This window comes from Telopea speciosissima, chromosome 7, assembly GCF_018873765.1.
Source record: "Telopea speciosissima isolate NSW1024214 ecotype Mountain lineage chromosome 7, Tspe_v1, whole genome shotgun sequence".
NCBI classification, from domain to species: domain Eukaryota; kingdom Viridiplantae; phylum Streptophyta; class Magnoliopsida; order Proteales; family Proteaceae; genus Telopea; species Telopea speciosissima.
Window position 1 is genome coordinate 13405542 of NC_057922.1, and position 18138 is coordinate 13423679.

At 39.2% G+C, this 18138-nt stretch overlaps 2 protein-coding genes across 2 annotated transcripts in view; both read left to right on the top strand.

Moving 5' to 3' along the window:
- LOC122669872 (polyribonucleotide nucleotidyltransferase 2, mitochondrial-like) overlaps window positions 1-5548 on the top strand; it is a 65665-nt gene extending 60117 nt beyond the window's left edge. Inside the window, exon 16 of the mRNA XM_043866750.1 lies at window positions 5444-5548. Coding sequence (XP_043722685.1) covers window positions 5444-5548 — 105 coding nt within the window. The remainder of the gene's footprint in view (window positions 1-5443) is intronic.
- A 4040-nt stretch (window positions 5549-9588) lies between these two features.
- LOC122669284 (probable protein phosphatase 2C 59) overlaps window positions 9589-18138 on the top strand; it is a 28124-nt gene continuing 19574 nt past the window's right edge. Inside the window, exons 1-5 of the mRNA XM_043866027.1 lie at window positions 9589-9775; window positions 10105-10346; window positions 15467-15594; window positions 15869-15967; window positions 16089-16247. Coding sequence (XP_043721962.1) covers window positions 10270-10346; window positions 15467-15594; window positions 15869-15967; window positions 16089-16247 — 463 coding nt within the window. The 5' untranslated portion in view covers window positions 9589-9775; window positions 10105-10269. The remainder of the gene's footprint in view (window positions 9776-10104; window positions 10347-15466; window positions 15595-15868; window positions 15968-16088; window positions 16248-18138) is intronic.

Consider the following 18138-nt stretch of genomic DNA (forward strand, 5'->3'; position numbering starts at 1 on the left):
AGAGCATTAAGGGATGGCTTACTCCTGTGCCAGGAGCTGGTCTACTTCCACTATCAAAATGGTTAGCCACAAGAGGTGTAATCTGTGGAATGGGTGGTATTGGTTTCAGGAGGTGTTGGATCTTGTTGCCGCTACTAGGGCCTTGGTGGCTTTTGCGTTTCGCGAGAGCAACCGGGCGGCTGATTGGTTGGCCAATCTGGCTTGTGACATTGGGTCCTCCGTCACTTTCAAGTCTAGTAATGTGCCTTTGGGTGCTTTGCAGGGAATTCTAATGGAGGACGAGGCGGGTCTGCCGGTTCTTAGAAAATAGTGTGGCTGTGGTTTATTTTTATTGTATGGGTTTGGTTAAGGAAGGGTTGGAGAGTCTCTGAGCGTGGGTAGGGGTGTCAATGGGTCGGGTTGGGCCGGGCCTGCCAAAACCCTAACCCTGACCCTAGAGGCCTTAACCTAAACCCTGACCCTGACCCAACCCTGGCAGGGCCAAGAAACCCTCAACCCTGACCCAACCCTGCCAGGGTTTTCCGTAACCCGACCCGACCCTGATTGACCTTGATAGGGTCGGGCAGGGTCGGGTTGGCCTTGATTGACCCTGTCTGAACCCCAAACATAAACAGAGCACAGAGGTGTTAATGTGGGAGAAGACGAGGATGAAATGCAGAAGAGAAATCTAAAGAACTCAAGAGGAAAGATACTTGACAAAAAAAATGGTCTCTTAAAATTGCATGTGTGGAACTGAAACCAGCAGTAGTTGTTATCTTGAAAAGGATTGAGGGAGTTATATAAACAGAGAGCAAAGCGTGGCTGAGTTGGATCTAAATTGTTTATCTTCTTGTTTAAGAATATGAAAACGACAGGGTTAGTGGGGGAGGGGGGAGTTGAAGCCATGAAGGAAGAGAAGGGGGAGAGAAATGATACAAGCTGTCTGTTTGGGAATTAATCACAGCACAACCACTTGACAGATTAGTAAGTGCCCAAATCTTCTACCATCTGGTTACGTAACTTTTCCAATATATTATTGTTGAAAACAATGCATAATGGAGATGTGGTTGCCTAAAAGGAACAGAGGAAGAGAAGGAAGCAAGCAAGCGAAACAGTGAGAGCAAATGGTTTTACCGTCGGAGAAGCCTGGGTTTGAACTGTGAGCTTTCTAAAATCTCAAGAACAGAGCAGATTTGATGCTTTCTTTGGTCGCTATTCCAGTGATTGAGAACATCGAAAAGAACTAGGAAGCCAAGCATGTTCAACTTCTCGCAGATTCACAATCCATCCATCAATGGGAAATTGGTACTGTTTTCTTCCATTTCTTTTTCCTACTCAGGGAAGAAGGAAGAGGAAGGCAGCTAGCGGCGGCTATTCTCCCTTAAAAGTGATGAAGATTGAAAACTGAAAAGGGATTTAGGGTTTGGCCATCCCTTAGGGTTTTTTTGTCTTTTCATTTTTAATTTTTCTCAATTATATCTATAATATATACATTATTATATATTTATAACTACAGGGCCGGGCTAAGCCCGGGGTCTTATCCCGAACCCGACCCAACCCTGCCAGGGTCAGACTAAAACTCAACCCTAACCCGCCCTTCGGGCTGACAAATCAGGATCGGGTCGGGTCCGGGCTCAGGGCGGGTTCAGGCCATCCGGGTATTATTGACACCCCTAAGCGTGGGTTGGGGTAAGGTGGAATGTCCCCTCCTTGTATTCTTTATTATTTCTTGGATATTAATAAAATCTTAGGGGCTGGCCCGGGTCCCAGGTAATATTCGGGTTTAAAAAATAAAATAAAATAAAATAATAAAAAAATAAAGAGGAAATCTGGGAGACATATCGAGAAGGGAAATAGCACATTGGCAGCCACAGAAGGCTCCATACTATTCCACACCCAACAAAGTAGGCATTCTCTATTGTCCATTCTTGATACTCAGCAGAAGTCGTCGTAGGTGGTGGCTCACTCAGATAGTTCATTTTCCTCTTGGCAGTGATATTAACTCTTAACAGTCGGTGCCTAGAGTAAATAATTTGATTCGCCATTCCACGGGGGTTTTGAATCACCCATTAGAGAAGAAGAATACCAGATATAATTGACGAATAAACCAGCAGCCACTTATTAATAGACAGTCACAATTGAGATTAAATAGCAGTCAGCTGCAGCATCACCAATAAGAAGCAAATTCGACCAGAACTAATAGGTAACAAAAAACTAGGATAATTTTTTTCTGATAGGTTTCCAAATATGGACAGATATATTAGACGACCCACTAAGTACACTACTCCCACAATGTTGAACAAATCTGATGAAGAAGATAAGAAGCAGCAGACTATAAAGGAATTTTGAAATCACAAACCCAGAATTGGGTGATTTCAGAAATCAGATTATCAAGGTGTCAGATTGACACCAAACCAGGGTTGAGTGGGCCTTTCAGATAGGAAAATAATCCCCAAAAATATCAGACACAACTGGTGGACAGATCTCCAATAATTTTAGATTTTAGTCCCGAAAAGTTAGAAAACAGAGTACTGCAGGCTTCTTGGAGATTTGTTAATACACCACATCAGAGACTTGGATCAGCCTCAAATAAGGATCGAAAATCCTTACCAGAGGGGCTATTAAAGCCCTTAAATATTAGGTCAGATCCTCTACAGGAGTAAATATCGCTGCTGCCGAAAACTGCCCAAAAACAGGGCATCCACCAGATTTAAAATTAGCCAGAAAATCGCAAATCAGGTGAGCTGCAATTGGAGAATCATTCAGAGATTAAATCTGCAGGTATTGTGCTCAGATTCATGATGCTGATCAATGCTTTCACTCTCAATTCATGTTGTAAAAGATCCACGCAAGGTGCAAGCAGTAGGTAGATGAAACCAGCAATATGCCATAAAAAAGAACCCCTAGATTTTCATGTTTATCTCAACGATGGTTCATAGAATGCTCTGCAGCATATGGTGCTGCAACCCACGAGAAGAAAGCTCCGAAAAAGGTCTTTCAAAACAGAGAAGCACTGGTAGGTACTGATTTAGAGGAGCTCTGATACCATGTGACAGTATACCAAACCTGTAAACCAGCACATACAAGAGAAAGAGAAGAAAGAAGAAGAAGACAATATGATGGAGGAAAGGAGAGAGTTAGAACCATGATAGATTCAGAATAGGTCTATCATGGTCTACCCCCCTCCATATACTATATTAAGTAATCTACTCTTTGTAGGAAACCTACTAAGAGTCTTAAGTCTAATTACCACCCAAGTCTACTTGCAATAAAAGTAAATTGCAACTCAACATATATCATTATCGCACGATACACTACACTCCCCCTCACAGTACACTTTCACAGTATGCACTATCATTGTCACTCATCCGATAACATTTTTCAGTTCTCTTAGTTTTAGGGCCTGATTAATGTCCAATCTCAGTTTCCCCCTTCTGGTATACGTTCTATGGGTAGGAAGGCCGATAACTTATTCCCATGGCTTGCTTTACAGGGTTGGCCATGAATAACCATCAATTTCTGAAACCTATCTGTGGAAATTCAGGGTTTGAACAGCATTTCCTAATCAAGCATTGTGTAAGTTTAAGTGATGCAGGTTTATCACCAAATTGGGCTTCTTTCCCTAGAAATAAGTCTAGGGTTGGGTTATGGACATGTTGGTCTTTGATCCCATGAGTTTTCTATGCAATAGACCACTTTAATGGACCCAAAATATGGGTACATATGTTGAATACGGGATTAGCCCTATACTTAGTTTATTTTCATGTTTTAATGTTTTAAATTGAACCGGTTGAACCACTGGTTCAATTTAAGTAATTTTAAAATATTCTTTTAGGGTAGAATCTTTTTAACTAAGTTTTATTTTAGGGTCCACGCCTCTACATGAATTTAGAGGGAGTGTTTTGTATTTAGACTCAGCCTGGGATTATTATTCTTAGGCTGCATAGGAATTTAGGCCTTTGGCCATTATAAATAAAGGCAAACCGTGGGGCTCCTTTTTACCTCACTGTTTATGAAATTTCTCTTTGCAAGCTGCTTCAACTTCTCTTCTCCTGAAGATATGCTTTGTGTGTGATCAAAGCAAGGTGGGATTGGTGTGTGATCCAATCGATACCTTGCGGTGGGAAGCCCAGGTGGTTCGTTGGTGGGATTGGAATCTAATCCAATCGACACTCTGCGGTGTGAAGCCCAAATGGTTCTATTCAAGTTCTAGTTTCAAGTTCAAGTTTCAAGATTCGATTTTTATTCAAGTTCCTCCATCAACAAGCTGCCGCCGCTAAATTCTGCCATTACAAATAAGTATGAAATATTCCCCATCCCCCAAATCTGTTTCTAATCCTCTACAGCCCAACCCTAACCTTCCCCTTTTATTTTTCTAAATTTTCCTACACCTTATTCTCTCAGTCATAATCCTCCATTAGAATTCTTCCAAATTCTAACCACAGCACCATTACAAGGACCCTTCCACTCGACTTTAACCTCTGCCCCTTCCCACCATTAAAAACCCTAATTTTTCTTAACCCTCATTAAACCCAAAACCCTAAAATCCTACCCAGCCACATCCAGCCATCATTAATCCACCATACCCTGGCCGAGTGACTCTCCCAACCCCTAGAGAACTCGACTTTAACCCCCTGCCCTAAAATCATCTCTAAACTCTACATCCCCTCACTCTCATCTTTTCAAAAACCCGAAACCCTAAACCCTAATTTGCTGTAACTTGAATAATCATACTTCCATTCATCAATCTATGACTGGAAAAAAAAAATCAATCTATGACTGGATCTTCACTGATAGCTTCCCCTATACCTGCCTATCAAAACCAACCATTCAAACCCTAATCTAACCCTAATTTGGACTAAAACCCTTGCTCGGACCAATCGGACTGCTTGTTCATAGCAGATCCTGTTGCTTGGCTCCTAGCTGGTACCCTTGCCACCAAGGACTACATTATTAAGCATCAAAGGCTGCTTTTAACCACCATTTGAATATTCCATAGAGGCCGCTGTAAATTTTTTATTAAACCCTGCAAGTATAATGTGGATATGATTCCTTATTTAGGGAAATTTTGTATGTGTAAGGGAGAGGAGATGCATGTATTACCAATAGAGTGATACCAAGCTCGACTAAGTGCTTCCAAATTTTTCCTTTTCCCGGTTGAACCCGATCCTTTTTTTGCTATTCTACTCGGTTTGAAGCCATAGTAGATACACACTGTCTTTCCTATCTACTTTTCAAGTCAGCTTCGGCCTTTTTGCTCGTCTTCCCACCATGTTGCATTTAGTCACCAGTACTGTGATCCTGTATATTGTTACTTGTTACGGTGCAAAGTCTGTTGTGTTAACTAATAAGTTGGGAACATCCAATTTAGTCTCAATAATCATTCTAGATGAACTCTGTTGCAATCAGATTCTGGCTGTGGTCTTAATAGTTGCATTTACAATTGTCTCGTTTCACCATACAGACTAATGGCAGGAGTGACTATGAGGTTGGTGATGAGTTGCGAGTTGAATGCTCAAGTTTCTCCAGCAAAGGAATTCCTGTGATGTCTATATTGGAAGATTGGTAGTGTGACATCGTCAATCACAGAGCGGTATTGAGTAGATGGTCATTTCTGGAAACTCAGAAAGAAAATCATCAATCAGCAGAGGGAGATGCCAATTTTTTTGCAGGACTTGGGCCAAGCTCAATCTTGTACATGGTCATAAACCCGACAAGTAATGTAAATGAACAAAAAATCTTTTTTGCCGGCTTTCTATTGGAGATGAGTTTTCAGATGAGCAATCTCTAGTTCCACCACAGATGATATGACCGGATTTGGGCTTGGGTGGCACTGTTATTTTCAGTGAGGGTGGGTTCTGGGTGAGTTTGTTGAGATCGTCGTGTAATTCCAATTCATTGTACATTTATTTTGAATAAGTTAATCAATTACGGCTCATTTTGAATAGGTGTATATTGATGAGTACAATTTACTGATGCATGTTACTAGATTTTTGCAGAGCTTCCGATTATTTTGTCTATGATGGCTGTTCTCTCTATTTCATGTTCAAATATCCTTCAAATTCCTAACCAGTGTGTTTCATGGTATATAATTTCATAAAAACATGTATGAAAGGGAAGATATTATTTAGAGCAGCCCTATGAAGAAAGGGGTTTTCTCATGGCGGCCACCGCTCGCCCCATATCAGCATGATATCATAGTCTCCCCCCACTCCCCACTCCCCACCCTCCACCCTCCCCTTGTCTGAGATTGGGAATAGCTGAGATTGGATTAAGGTCCAATCTAGACGGGCCTATTCCAGCCCGCCCCAACCCATGTGAGGTCCTACCTTGGTTGCTTTTTATAAAATTGAGTTAGTCAGAATTGTGAAGTTCATGTAATCCTCAAGGTGTCAAATAATTTGTAGGAGAAAGTTTTCATACACGGTCGTGTAGACCGTGTATGTGAGAGTGTGGGAGTTTCAAGACATTAATTAATGGGTGAGTATTTATGACTTTTCCAACTCTTTGTGAGAGATTCACATATACGGTTTACACGACCGTGTATGAAAACTTTTCCCTAATTTGTAATATCATTTTTTTTTTTTTTGGTCCTTTTAATATGATAATTTTTTAACTAATCCATTTACAGACGTAAAATGAAAATTAAACTAAATAAATAAATAAAATGGAGAGGAGAGAGAAAATTACCACTTTTGGTCAAAGAGGGCTCCTATGCACATCTGATGCTCCTTTTAATATTTTTGGCAGAATTTTGGCTCCAAGAGTGTTTTCATAGTTTCCCATTTTCTGGCGCAGTCTGACACTCTCCGGGGTATTCCCCCTCTCTTCTTTTTCGTTCTTTTCTCTTTTCTCTAATTTTCTATTTTCTAAGGGTATCTATAGCCTTCCTCGGAGGTTTCACTAGTGAATTTATACCGCTTTCGTTGGCGAAAAACCACAAATTTGCGGGCAAAAATCCATGGTTCTCACGGGTGAATCTTTATAGAATCTACCAACGCATATTAGCATGTCTTGCAGGCATATTTTAATACATTTTCGCTGAAACTTCCAGGGGTGATATCTGGAAATTTAATCATCAGATTTCAATGATCCATATATCATTGGAAAGGACTTTCCGAATACTATTCGATGTTACAAATATCAACTGCAAATTTTGCCAAGAACATAATTAAAATTGCGTTCAAAGTGGGGGTTCAAGAAACCCTAATTTGCATAATAAGGTGGCCAAATGGTATCGTCCAATCCTAAGATTTTTGGAAAATTTACACATATCACCCCTGAGGTTTGACGAAAAGATATTTTCATCCCCAATTTTAAAAAATTCTACGTACCTCCCTGAGGTTTGCAAATGATAATAAATCAGCTCATTCTGTCAGTTCATGATTAACACCGTTAAAAATTAGACTTAAAGTGACGGAATTGCCCTTCTAAGAAGACCCAAAAAAAAATTTCCGGGAATGGCGACATTGCAGAAATTCAATCTTCTGCCAACACTGTGTGCAATTGCCGGAAGTCCAACACGAAGCCCAAGTAATAGCCCATTCATCCATCTCCGCCGCCGTAAAACCCTACGAATGCTGCTCAGTCGCAGCAGCGGTAGTGGACGCCGATTGTTTCGTGGGGGGAATCACCGGATCGGCAAGGAGTCGTCCCCGATTCAAATCCGCCGGGGAAGAGCAAGGGATTGCTGAGTCACACCCTTAAGGATTTGTTCATCTCTTCCCCTCCGCCAAAAGGAATACAATAAGACAATCTCAGCAAAGTCATGGAGAAGATCAGAGGCGGCGACTTGGAAGCGTTTCCCTCATCGATCATCAATCGTGAGGATAGTTCCGTGGCTCGGCGCTTCACTTTTGGATCGTATCGGTTCCGGTTATTGAGGAGAGCTTGGCGACCCTTACTGATTGCAATTCCGGAGTCAAAAGAAACAGCCTAGCCGCCACAATCACTCTCAGAGCCTCAAAGGGAAGATAAATTGTTATTGCAAGGGGGTAATACGAGCTAATTTACGTTATTTTTATTTCTCTCTCCTTCACTGCTCTGCTCTACTCTACTCTGTGCTTTGTGCTATGTGAAGTGTAATTTGGTTGGATTGAGGGATGGAGAAGATAGTTCAGAAGCAAAAACGCAGAGAAATTGAAGATCTGGCATCGAAATTTCTATCCCAATACCTTCTGTCTCTTTTTTCCTTTATTTTTTAGGAAGAATTTGTTGGATTTTGGAGGCAAAGCCCAGTTACAAATTGGGGCCAAATTGGCTGGGAAGTTGGTAACTGTGGAAGGAGCACTGGTAGTCTGGTGTGATGCTTTCAAAATCATGTACACAGTGATTTGATGCATTTTGGAATTATTTTGAACTTTCCGTGTGAGAGAGAGAGAGGGATCTTTGGTATTTGGAAGTGGGCAATATCCCATATATAATCATCAAAAGTAGAGAAGACCAACCGAAAGAGAGCAACTAAGAGTGGGAGACAGTGGCCCCTTTTTTTTGAGAAAAAAAAACAAAGAAAATAAGAAGAAGGGCAATTCCGTCAGCTTAAGTTTAATTTTTAACAGTGTTAATCATTAACTGACGGAATAGGCTTATTTGGTACCGTTTACAAACCTCAGGGGGTACGTAGAATTTTTCAAAACTAGGGGGTAAAAATATCCTTTCGTCAAACCTCAAGGGTGGTATGTGTAAATTTCTCAAGATTTTTAACTGATTCCGATAGGATTGAATCATCCAAATTATCCCAAGGGCATAATGATCATTTACTGCCATTCAATTGTTGGGAATTATGATCCTCTATCAAATTGATATTCCTCATTACTTGAAGGATCGATCTTTTACGGTAACATAATTCAGTATCTACAGATTGTCTATGATAAGAAATTTTAATACAAACATTATCATATAACTTTACTAGTTGTCTAACCATGAATTCCTTTACCTAATCCTTTTCACAAAGCAATTGAGTACACGCCTTGAATCCGAATGACCAAATCCAAGGCCCACTTGAAATAAGTATCCTCACTTTGCAGAACTAAAAATGGATAATGATTTTAAGTTGGAGACACCATCCATCTCCTGTTCCTATCAATTGACGGTGTCCCTAGCTTTCAATAGCTGGTAGTGATGGATCCGATCAAAGCTCCAACAAAGGCAATTGTACAGTGTGTCGCACACTACCTGAGCATCCTGCGTAACCGCAATCCCTACCATTGGTCCGAATTGATCCAATCATGGTCAAAGTTCGGGAAAAGGTTTCAGAAGATCGGTGGTTCTTGATTGGTTTAATCAAAAGTCAAAGAACAGGTTCTTGATGATGATCGGCGGAGAGTGGGTCCTACACATGACCCCACATGTGACACGTGTAAAGTAGAATCACAGAAGAGACTCGGCTAACAGTTATGCATTGTTGGCATTGACCGAGTCGTCCAAAGCTCCCCTACGGAACCAGAGACACGTATGCCAAGTTGGCTTTCCTTTTTGGCATGAAGAAACAAACACCTTTGTTTTTTAGGCAAATTTTTTTTTTCTTAATTATTTACTTAATAAATTTAGTTTTTATTTTTAAATTTTTTTTTTGTTTTATTTTATTTTTTCTTTCTTGGTCTCTCTTTCTCTTCTTTACTTTCGTCTCTCCAACAAACAAAAACCTGAAAAATGAGAACATATTAAGGAAATCGCCGCTCTGATTTGCCCTTTTCCATCCTTTGTTTCGTCGTTGTCTCCTTAAATCGCCTTTAAGCGCTTCTCTTTCTTAGTCTCTTTTAGCTCTCTCATGGCATCTCTCCTCTCAACGTTTCAGGTAATCTCTCTCTTTCGCTCTCTGTCTTTGTTTGTGTGTCTGTGTTTCTTGTATGTCTTCCTTGAACTCTCTACTTGATTATAATCAATCTATGTTGGTCCATTGTTTAGTTTACAGTTACATTTTATGATTACTCGAGTTTTTTTCCCCTTTGGTTGTTTCAATTTGTGTTGTGATCTAGAACTGCTTAGCTTTAATATAATAAAATTTTCATCTGGGTGTCTCTTTACTTTTGATTTTGAATTTCTGTTATTGTGGATGCAAATGGATCCATATGTATCATTTTCTTGTCTTAAATTTAAGTTTAATTTTGGAGTTTCTTTTTGCAGGTTGGGTTTAAAGTATCATGAATGAGGTGATGAGGAACTTAGCGAGATATCCGGCCTTAAATTGCATGCACTATTAGACTTTTCTCTATAAGTTGGTGATTCTGTCTGTTTTTTCATTTAAATAAAGAGAGGTAAAGAGGGTCGCTTGAAAGGTTACTTGATATCATGGGCTATCCGAATTCAGTGTTTTCACCAAGCGGAAGTCAGGTTGATGACGCCCCTGTCACTGGTGGGGGTCTGAGGTGATTCTTATCTTTCTCTATTCTTGGCCATATTTATCTTGTTTTGTTTTGTCACTTGTTTTGGTTGGCATCTAGTTATTATTTTGTAATGAAGAACCAATGCCTATTCCTGGTTTGCATGTCAAATAATCATCAATCAATCTATGTAATTAAATGAATTTTGTTTAGTAGAACGCATGGTTGAAGCATGTAGAGGTTGAAGTGGTTCTGTAATTGGAAGTTATCAGTTATGAACTTTAGGGCACTTGTGTCTGGGTTCTTTCGTAGCACAGGTTGTACAATTCAAAGTCTGATGGCTTCTGGTCAAGTTAAATTGAGCACACTCTGAAACTTTGTACTTTAACTAGAGAAAAAGAAAGGATTGACAGAAATACGTAATGAAACCCTTACTTGATTATGCACGTGCAGTGTTGAGTTTGCTTCCTTTTGACAATGAGAGACAATTATTTGCACTGACATGTCATCACTATATTGATTTCGTAACAACTATGGTTTTTCTTACTAGATTATCATGTGGTTGAGCTAAGTGCATGTTATTTCTTGTGCTCAGACATTATGCATGATGAAGGCAAATCGTTGTGCCATTTTTGGTATATAAACAAAGTGGTGAACAGAAACAGTGTGGTGTTTCGAAGAATTTTGTTCTGATTATGATGCATGCATGATTGAAATTGATTTGATTTAACATAAAAAGAAATTTATTCAGGCAATATACTGTCTCTACGGAAATTTAGTGACAGGTATTATTTTTCGATCAGAGTCTGTGTTGCTATACTCTTGCTCTGTGACTGCATTCGTCGTAGTGCATGTCATTCACTTTGTCAGAAAAATAAAATGATAGAGCATGAATAGTGTATCTTTTTATAGAATTTGACTTGACTATGGTAAATGCGAATTTGAGGGTTTTTTTTTTCCCATGTAACATGGACACGCATTTAGTTGGCCACATTTCACTATGTTAATCCAGTCATACAAATCTTTTTCTTATTGGATTATCTTGTACTTCATCGGGTTGTATCCCATTTGCTGTACTTTTGACACTCTGCATGTTGAAGGAAACACGTTCTTGGGAAACCCTACCTGTTAGACATGTATGGGGCATGTTGGAAAATCCGTCAAACACATGGTTGACCCAGTTGAGAGGAAGAATTATTAGCCTTTACTTTATGGCAATTAGAGGTTTCTGACACTCTATATCTAAGCATTCATGAGCTTGAACCATGTTGTGAAAGTTTCCAAAAAAATGGATCACTTGAGAATCCCTGTTGGGTTAATGCCAACACTGCTAAAAGAAAGCATATTAGCTAGTACTTTTAAGGCAGTTAGAGGTTTCCAACGTCTGACAGCTGATGCTTTTTGAGCTATGTTGACGTAATTTGCTAGAAAGGGGACCACTTGCATCATCAGAGTTAGAATGTCGTGCAACGAGGAATCACATACTTTTGGGAGTTGTTTGGATATATGACATGAATGCCTAGTGTTGGTAGTGTTCGATGTACACCTATGTGGTAATCTTAAACTATTCTCTTTCATGCAACTCATATTTACATCCTGTTTGCATTGTTACCATTTTTCTATGATTAGAGCTGATTTGGGAGTAGCCCGATTCATGATAAGCTATGAGAAAGTCGTTTTTGATGGCATGGCCATGTTCAACAGAGGCTTTCGGATGCTCTAGTACGGAGGAGTGATCTGATTCAGATTGAAGGAACTAAAAGAGCTAGGGGTAGGCCTAAAATGACTCTTAGAGAAGTGGTGAGGAAAGACATTCATAGTTTAGGCCTTGTACCAAGTATGGCCTCAAATAGAGCTGATTGGAGGGCAAGGATCCATGTAGCTGACCTCATTGAGTTGGGAAGGCTGAGTGGTTGTTCTTGTTGTACCGTTTTTCTGTTTTTCACCCAATTTGCTTTAATAAACATGGTTTTCAATGGAATATATTTTATATAAAATTATTTTAAGCTAGGTTTTCTGAAATAGTTTAGTCATGGTATGATGTTGCCTGTGCTCAGTAAGAGTAGCGGTGCACCCATATAAAATACAAAGAATTGCATGTGTTAACCCTGGAGAAAGAGATTCACAATTTGGCAGGACATTGTGATTGATCTATATGGCAACAACAACAATAGCTATATTGATAACAATAATGATATTTTCCTTGTGTGGCCACTATTTCTACTCCATTTTAGGATGATTAGGCCAGCCTCTTAGATTGACCATATTTCAAATTTAGTGGCTCTCTCAACTGTAAGTCCACTGTTTATTGGACTCTTCACTTTTAATTTTTTGTCGTCCTTTTGTTTTTCCTAAGAAGTTACAATATGTCTATTCCTGGGAGAGTCAATAAATCTAAGAAGCATCACAGATAATTTGCTTTTGATATCAAAGGAGATGGAGTCCCAAATCTGATGGAAGGATTTGGAGTTGGAAGTCCATCTTCTAAGGTTGCGCTCCAACCAAATATGATGGATAGTGGCTCTGAAAGCAAGTTTACCCACTCGATCACAAACTTAGGAGCCTCCAAAGGTTGTGTCTACCCAAATCCACTCCCGTTGAAAGGGAAGGATGCGCTTTCTGACAGGCCAACAACGAGCAAGAAGCCAAGACCAATTCCTAAAAGAGAATGGGCAGCTGAAGAAGAGATAATCTACATCCTCAATCCCATTCCAGCATAGGATGCATGAAGGGGACATCAGGGTGAGCCTCCGAATGAGGAAAGACTCTGTCGGCAGGCAGTATCTAAGAGCTCTCCAAACTGTGAAGCTGGTGTGGGGAATATGACTAGGAAACCCAAAGCAAATTGCGCGAAGTGACCACCGATCCTCTAGGTCTGTGGAGGTCCCAAGTGGACTTCAAACTGAACAAGCCTGAAGAAATAGTAAACCAAGTAACCAGATCGCCTATGTTGAAAGGTCTCCTGGAGATACCTGAGAGGGCAGACCATAAGTGGCCCAAATGGGGGGGGGGGGGGAGTGAGGGTCCCAAATAGCACCCCGGCTGATATTTGAGACCATGGTAAGTTTGTTTGAGCCCAATCTATTAACAGTTCTGTCACCCACCGAATGAAGAAGGATAACCATAGGGTGCCAATAATCTAACCATAGTCTAGTAGAGGCACTATCATCTATCAAAGAGATAATAGAACCTTGAGCCAAGGGTCTAAGCTTCAAAATCTTTCTCCAGATCCAAGAAGCTTCAGTGGGAAGAGGAACCGTCCAGATAGTCTCTTTTCGGAGTTGTCTGGAATAGACCTAGGCAACCCAAATACTCCTCTGCTTAGAGGCCAACTTCCAAATCAACTTGAGAACACTTGCAGAATTGATATCCTTGATTCGTCTAAGCCCCAAACCTCCCTCAGCTTTGGGGAGACAGAGGCCCAAGAGATGGGGTGAAGAAATCTATGTCACTCTGAACCCTTCCAAAGGAAGGAGCACATGAGAGCTTCAAGGTTCGCAATAATATTCTGAGGAATAACAAAGATGCCTGACCAGTAAAGATAAGTAGACTGAAGAACCAATCTGATCAATTCAAGATGGCTCGCAAAGGATGATAACTTGCCCTTCCATAGTTGGAGTCTCTTGCGCATAAGATCAAGCATAGGGGTACAGTGGTGCGTAGTCAATCTGGAGGGGATCAAAGGCAGCCCCGGGTATTTGACTGGAAGACTCCCAATAGTGAAACCAAACAACTCTTTCAAGGTAGACTTGAGCTCATCAGAAATCGCTGACAAGAAAAGGAGGGACTTTGAAAGGTTTATGCAGAGACCCCACATACCCTCAAACTCCCTTAAACAAGACAAAACACTTAATATTTAATAAAACACAGAATAGGACTCTAATTAGACTAACCAATAAAGTAAATCCCGTATTCCTACCTCCTATCCACCCACACTTTAGGCTCGTTAAAGCGACGCATTATAATAAAACCTATTGGGCCAAAGGCCCAACATGTATAGAATCCAACCCAAGATTTAGTTCCACTAAATATGCCCAATATGTGATTTATCTGCATCAGCTTGAAGTTTGCTACTTTACCATTCAGGAAGGTTTCACCAATATTGTGGTTGAAGGTGATAGTGTCACAGTCATAACATGCGTCACTTTGTGAGGTTGATCTTGAAGGTTCACCTATGTCATAAGACAAATAAAGGATCTAGCTTCTCAAATGAATTGCTCATTCCATTTAAAGCAAAGATCTACGAATGATTTGGTGGATTTCATGGCCAAGTGAGGAAGTGAGGCTTATATGGTGTTCTAGAAATGAATTCCATTGTAATTCTGATCGGTTTGGAATTCTTATGCATTGACATCAGTTGTTGTGGGTGGTGAGACACCTGCTGTTGGTGTGTTGATTGAGCTTATTTGTAACTCATTATTTTTATCAGCAATTTTTTTATTTATCAGAGAGGAGAAAAAAAAGGGTTGTGAAATCTCAAATATGACTATTGACAACAGGCAATTCTAGCTTTCTGTTCCATAGACAGAGTCATAGATTCTACCCTTTTTTTTAAATAAAAAATAAATAAATCTCCTCCAACAGTGTTAGTTAGGTTATTTGGTTAAAATCATCCCAATTCCTGGTTGGTAATAAGGCAGTGGAACCATAAAGATCATCCACTCATCAGACATCTGAGATAGGTATATAGACATGGTTGCTATATAACATTAAATATAATTGAGAGTTATGACATAATCCTAGTCATTCACTTCTAATTCTTTCTACTCCAATAGTCATTTCATTTGTGGGCCAAAGTTGAGAAAATTGTTTCATGTATTGGGGATATAATCACATTGAAGCATGAAAGGTTCAGTTTGTGAAATTGGATTATGCCTCTTGGCTAGAAAATTGATGGTACTTCTGTTATGCTTCTGAATAAATTCTCACGTAATAACCACAATGACTTTTATAATAGGAAATTAACTTGCTGATGCAGAATATAGAATTGCATTAATTTCGATCATCTCATGTTCAATACAAGATTGTTTTCATATAATCTGAAATGTGAGATTTGATAATCTTACTCTTTTTTGGGTACTTACTAGAAATTTGTAGGTTTTATATGTCATATTGGAGGATGGCTCAGTACTACTACTAACTTGAGACCTGTTCTCTTCCAACAGTCAGAATGGAAAGTTCAGCTATGGATATGCAAGCTCTCCAGGAAAAAGGGCATCAATGGAAGATTTTTATGAAACCAGAATTGATGGTGTTGACGGGGAGATAGTTGGGCTATTTGGAGTATTTGATGGTATGGATGTTATATTCATCTTCATCATCTTTTGTTTTGGTAATATGTACTTTGAATGGATTCATATAACTGAAACAAAAATACAGTTCCAAGACATGACTGCAATTGCCCCTAAAGTATGCGACCGCAGTGCTATCCATTCTCCCTTTATCATTGTTGAAAATACATGGAATTTAATTATGGTCCAGTTGTATAATATTCAAATTTGCACTCTATAGAAGTTTTGCTGAAAATAGCTAAACTTTATGCATATTTATGTGTCTTATTCTTTTAGGTCATGGGGGCGCTCGAGCTGCAGAATATGTAAAGCAGAACCTATTCAGTAATTTGATCAGCCATCCAAAGTTCATTTCTGATACCAAGTCAGCTATAGGTGTTTTTTCTGTTTCTATCACATGTGTATTATGTATATGTAAATTAGTACATTACATTACATTTATATCGTCAGTGAAGAAGCTGCTTGGAGATTTTCCTGATCACTTGATTTTCTGCAGCTGATGCCTACAGTCATACAGACTCAGAATTTCTCAAATCAGAAAATAATCAGAATAGAGATGCCGGCTCGACTGCTTCCACTGCGATTCTGGTTGGTGATCGTTTGCTAGTTGCAAATGTTGGGGATTCCAGAGCTGTTATTTGTAGGGGTGGAAATGGTGAGCCACTGAGCCCTGAATAATTAGCTCTTCTGATTTGTTTCAGATATTTCTTTGGACAAAGTAGGTTTATCATATGCAACTTAAAGGATTTATTAGTATTAGTGAATTCGAGAAAGCTCATGTATGAATAATGGTTTTCAAAATGAATGTGTTTTGTACAAGGACAAGGGATCCTGATCTGCGAATCAATCTGGATTACCTGTCTTTACCTAAAGGTTGCTTAGATAAGTCCTAGACGAATGTAACTTAGATTCAGCTTCACCCGCTCCCAATACAATCCAGCCAATTCATGAACCTTTGTTTGATTTTCCTTTTAATTAATTTTAACCCTTTTTTCAGAGAGGAGTTGCTTTTGTTTTAATATGGTTTTGCTTTTGACATAATACTGTTTAAAGTGTAAGTATCCTATTTTCGTATAAAGTATAAACTGGATTGTGTACTGGTCTGAGAATCCAATTTTCAGGTCTTATTAAGTTAGGATTTACTATTTAGGATCACCAGACTTGAGAAAACTTACACCCAAGGATTTAAGTATCGGTATCGGGTATCGTATCGGTCGGGCGATTTTAAGAGACGTATCGTATCGGAGATACGTATCGATCGGTGTAGAAACGCATGAAAATGATCAAAATACACATGGAAATACACTTTTGGACAATAAAAACAATATAAACAAGCAATTTGTGTCATATATCATGCATATATACTAAGAATTGTGAATAATCAATAACCAGACAAGTGCGGCACATTGAAATTGTTATAAAAGATTAAAAGATGAAATTTCTTACATGTAAAGTCACTTAATTGCCATGAAGAATGTCGGGGTGGATCAAAGTCATGTCTGTAAGGGTCTTCAACAATAGGAGTGACTATTGTGATAGATTTTAGGGTAAATATATAATCTTCTTGGAATGTGATAGATCTATACATAATATAGTACATATATTATATACATTAGCATTTGTTTTAAATTTTAGAAGAAAAAAAAAAAAAAAAAATCATTTTAAAGAAGCAATTTTCGGTTTTGGGTAAAAAATGCAAAGAAACATGGATTTTGAAGTCAAATCTTTGTAAATGTATACAAAGAATGCAATACTAAGTTAGTTTAACATATTCCCTTTGAATCATAACAAAAAAAATACCAAAAATCAAAGATTTAAACAAAAGAATCAAGTTTTTTTCAAAAAACCTACCTTGCCCTTCAAGAACACCTTTTGATTTCGAATGTGGGCTGTTAGATGCAGCAAATGATGAGATTTCACCTCCTTTAGGATCATTTTTGGCAAAGGAATCAAAGCCCTCAACAAATCTTTGGCAAAAACCAAGTTTAAAGATGTTTTTTTATGGTTTCTCAAAGCTGGAACTGTTTTTTTTCTGCCAGCCTGCTCCTGCTCGAGTTTTCTGTTTTGAGAAGACTTGGGCCCATGTGGTTTTTAAGCTGCTGATACGTATCGAGACGTCTCGGTATGTATCGTTATTTCAAAAATAATAAAATAATGGTTTAAATCATGTCTCGTCTGTATCGATACGTATCGACCGTATCGTATCGTATCGATATGTATCGGTCGATACATACCGATACATTCGAGACATTTGCATTTTAAAAAAAAAAGATACGTCTCGACCTGTCTCGTCTCGGCCATGACCGATACCGAGACGTATCGGCCGAGACGATACGATACGCTCCGATACTTAATTCCTTGCTTACACCCAAGGTGTTTAGTCTGAATACGTATGGGCCGTATAGGGCCTATACGTATTGGGAAACTGGCCGTCAAAATGGTACAGGTACTATACGTTATAGAAAAAAAAATGTGTTGGGTTTTATGGACCCATATCCTGTAGATGATGACAAACCAAATGGGAAAAAACCATCTGCCAGAGGAAG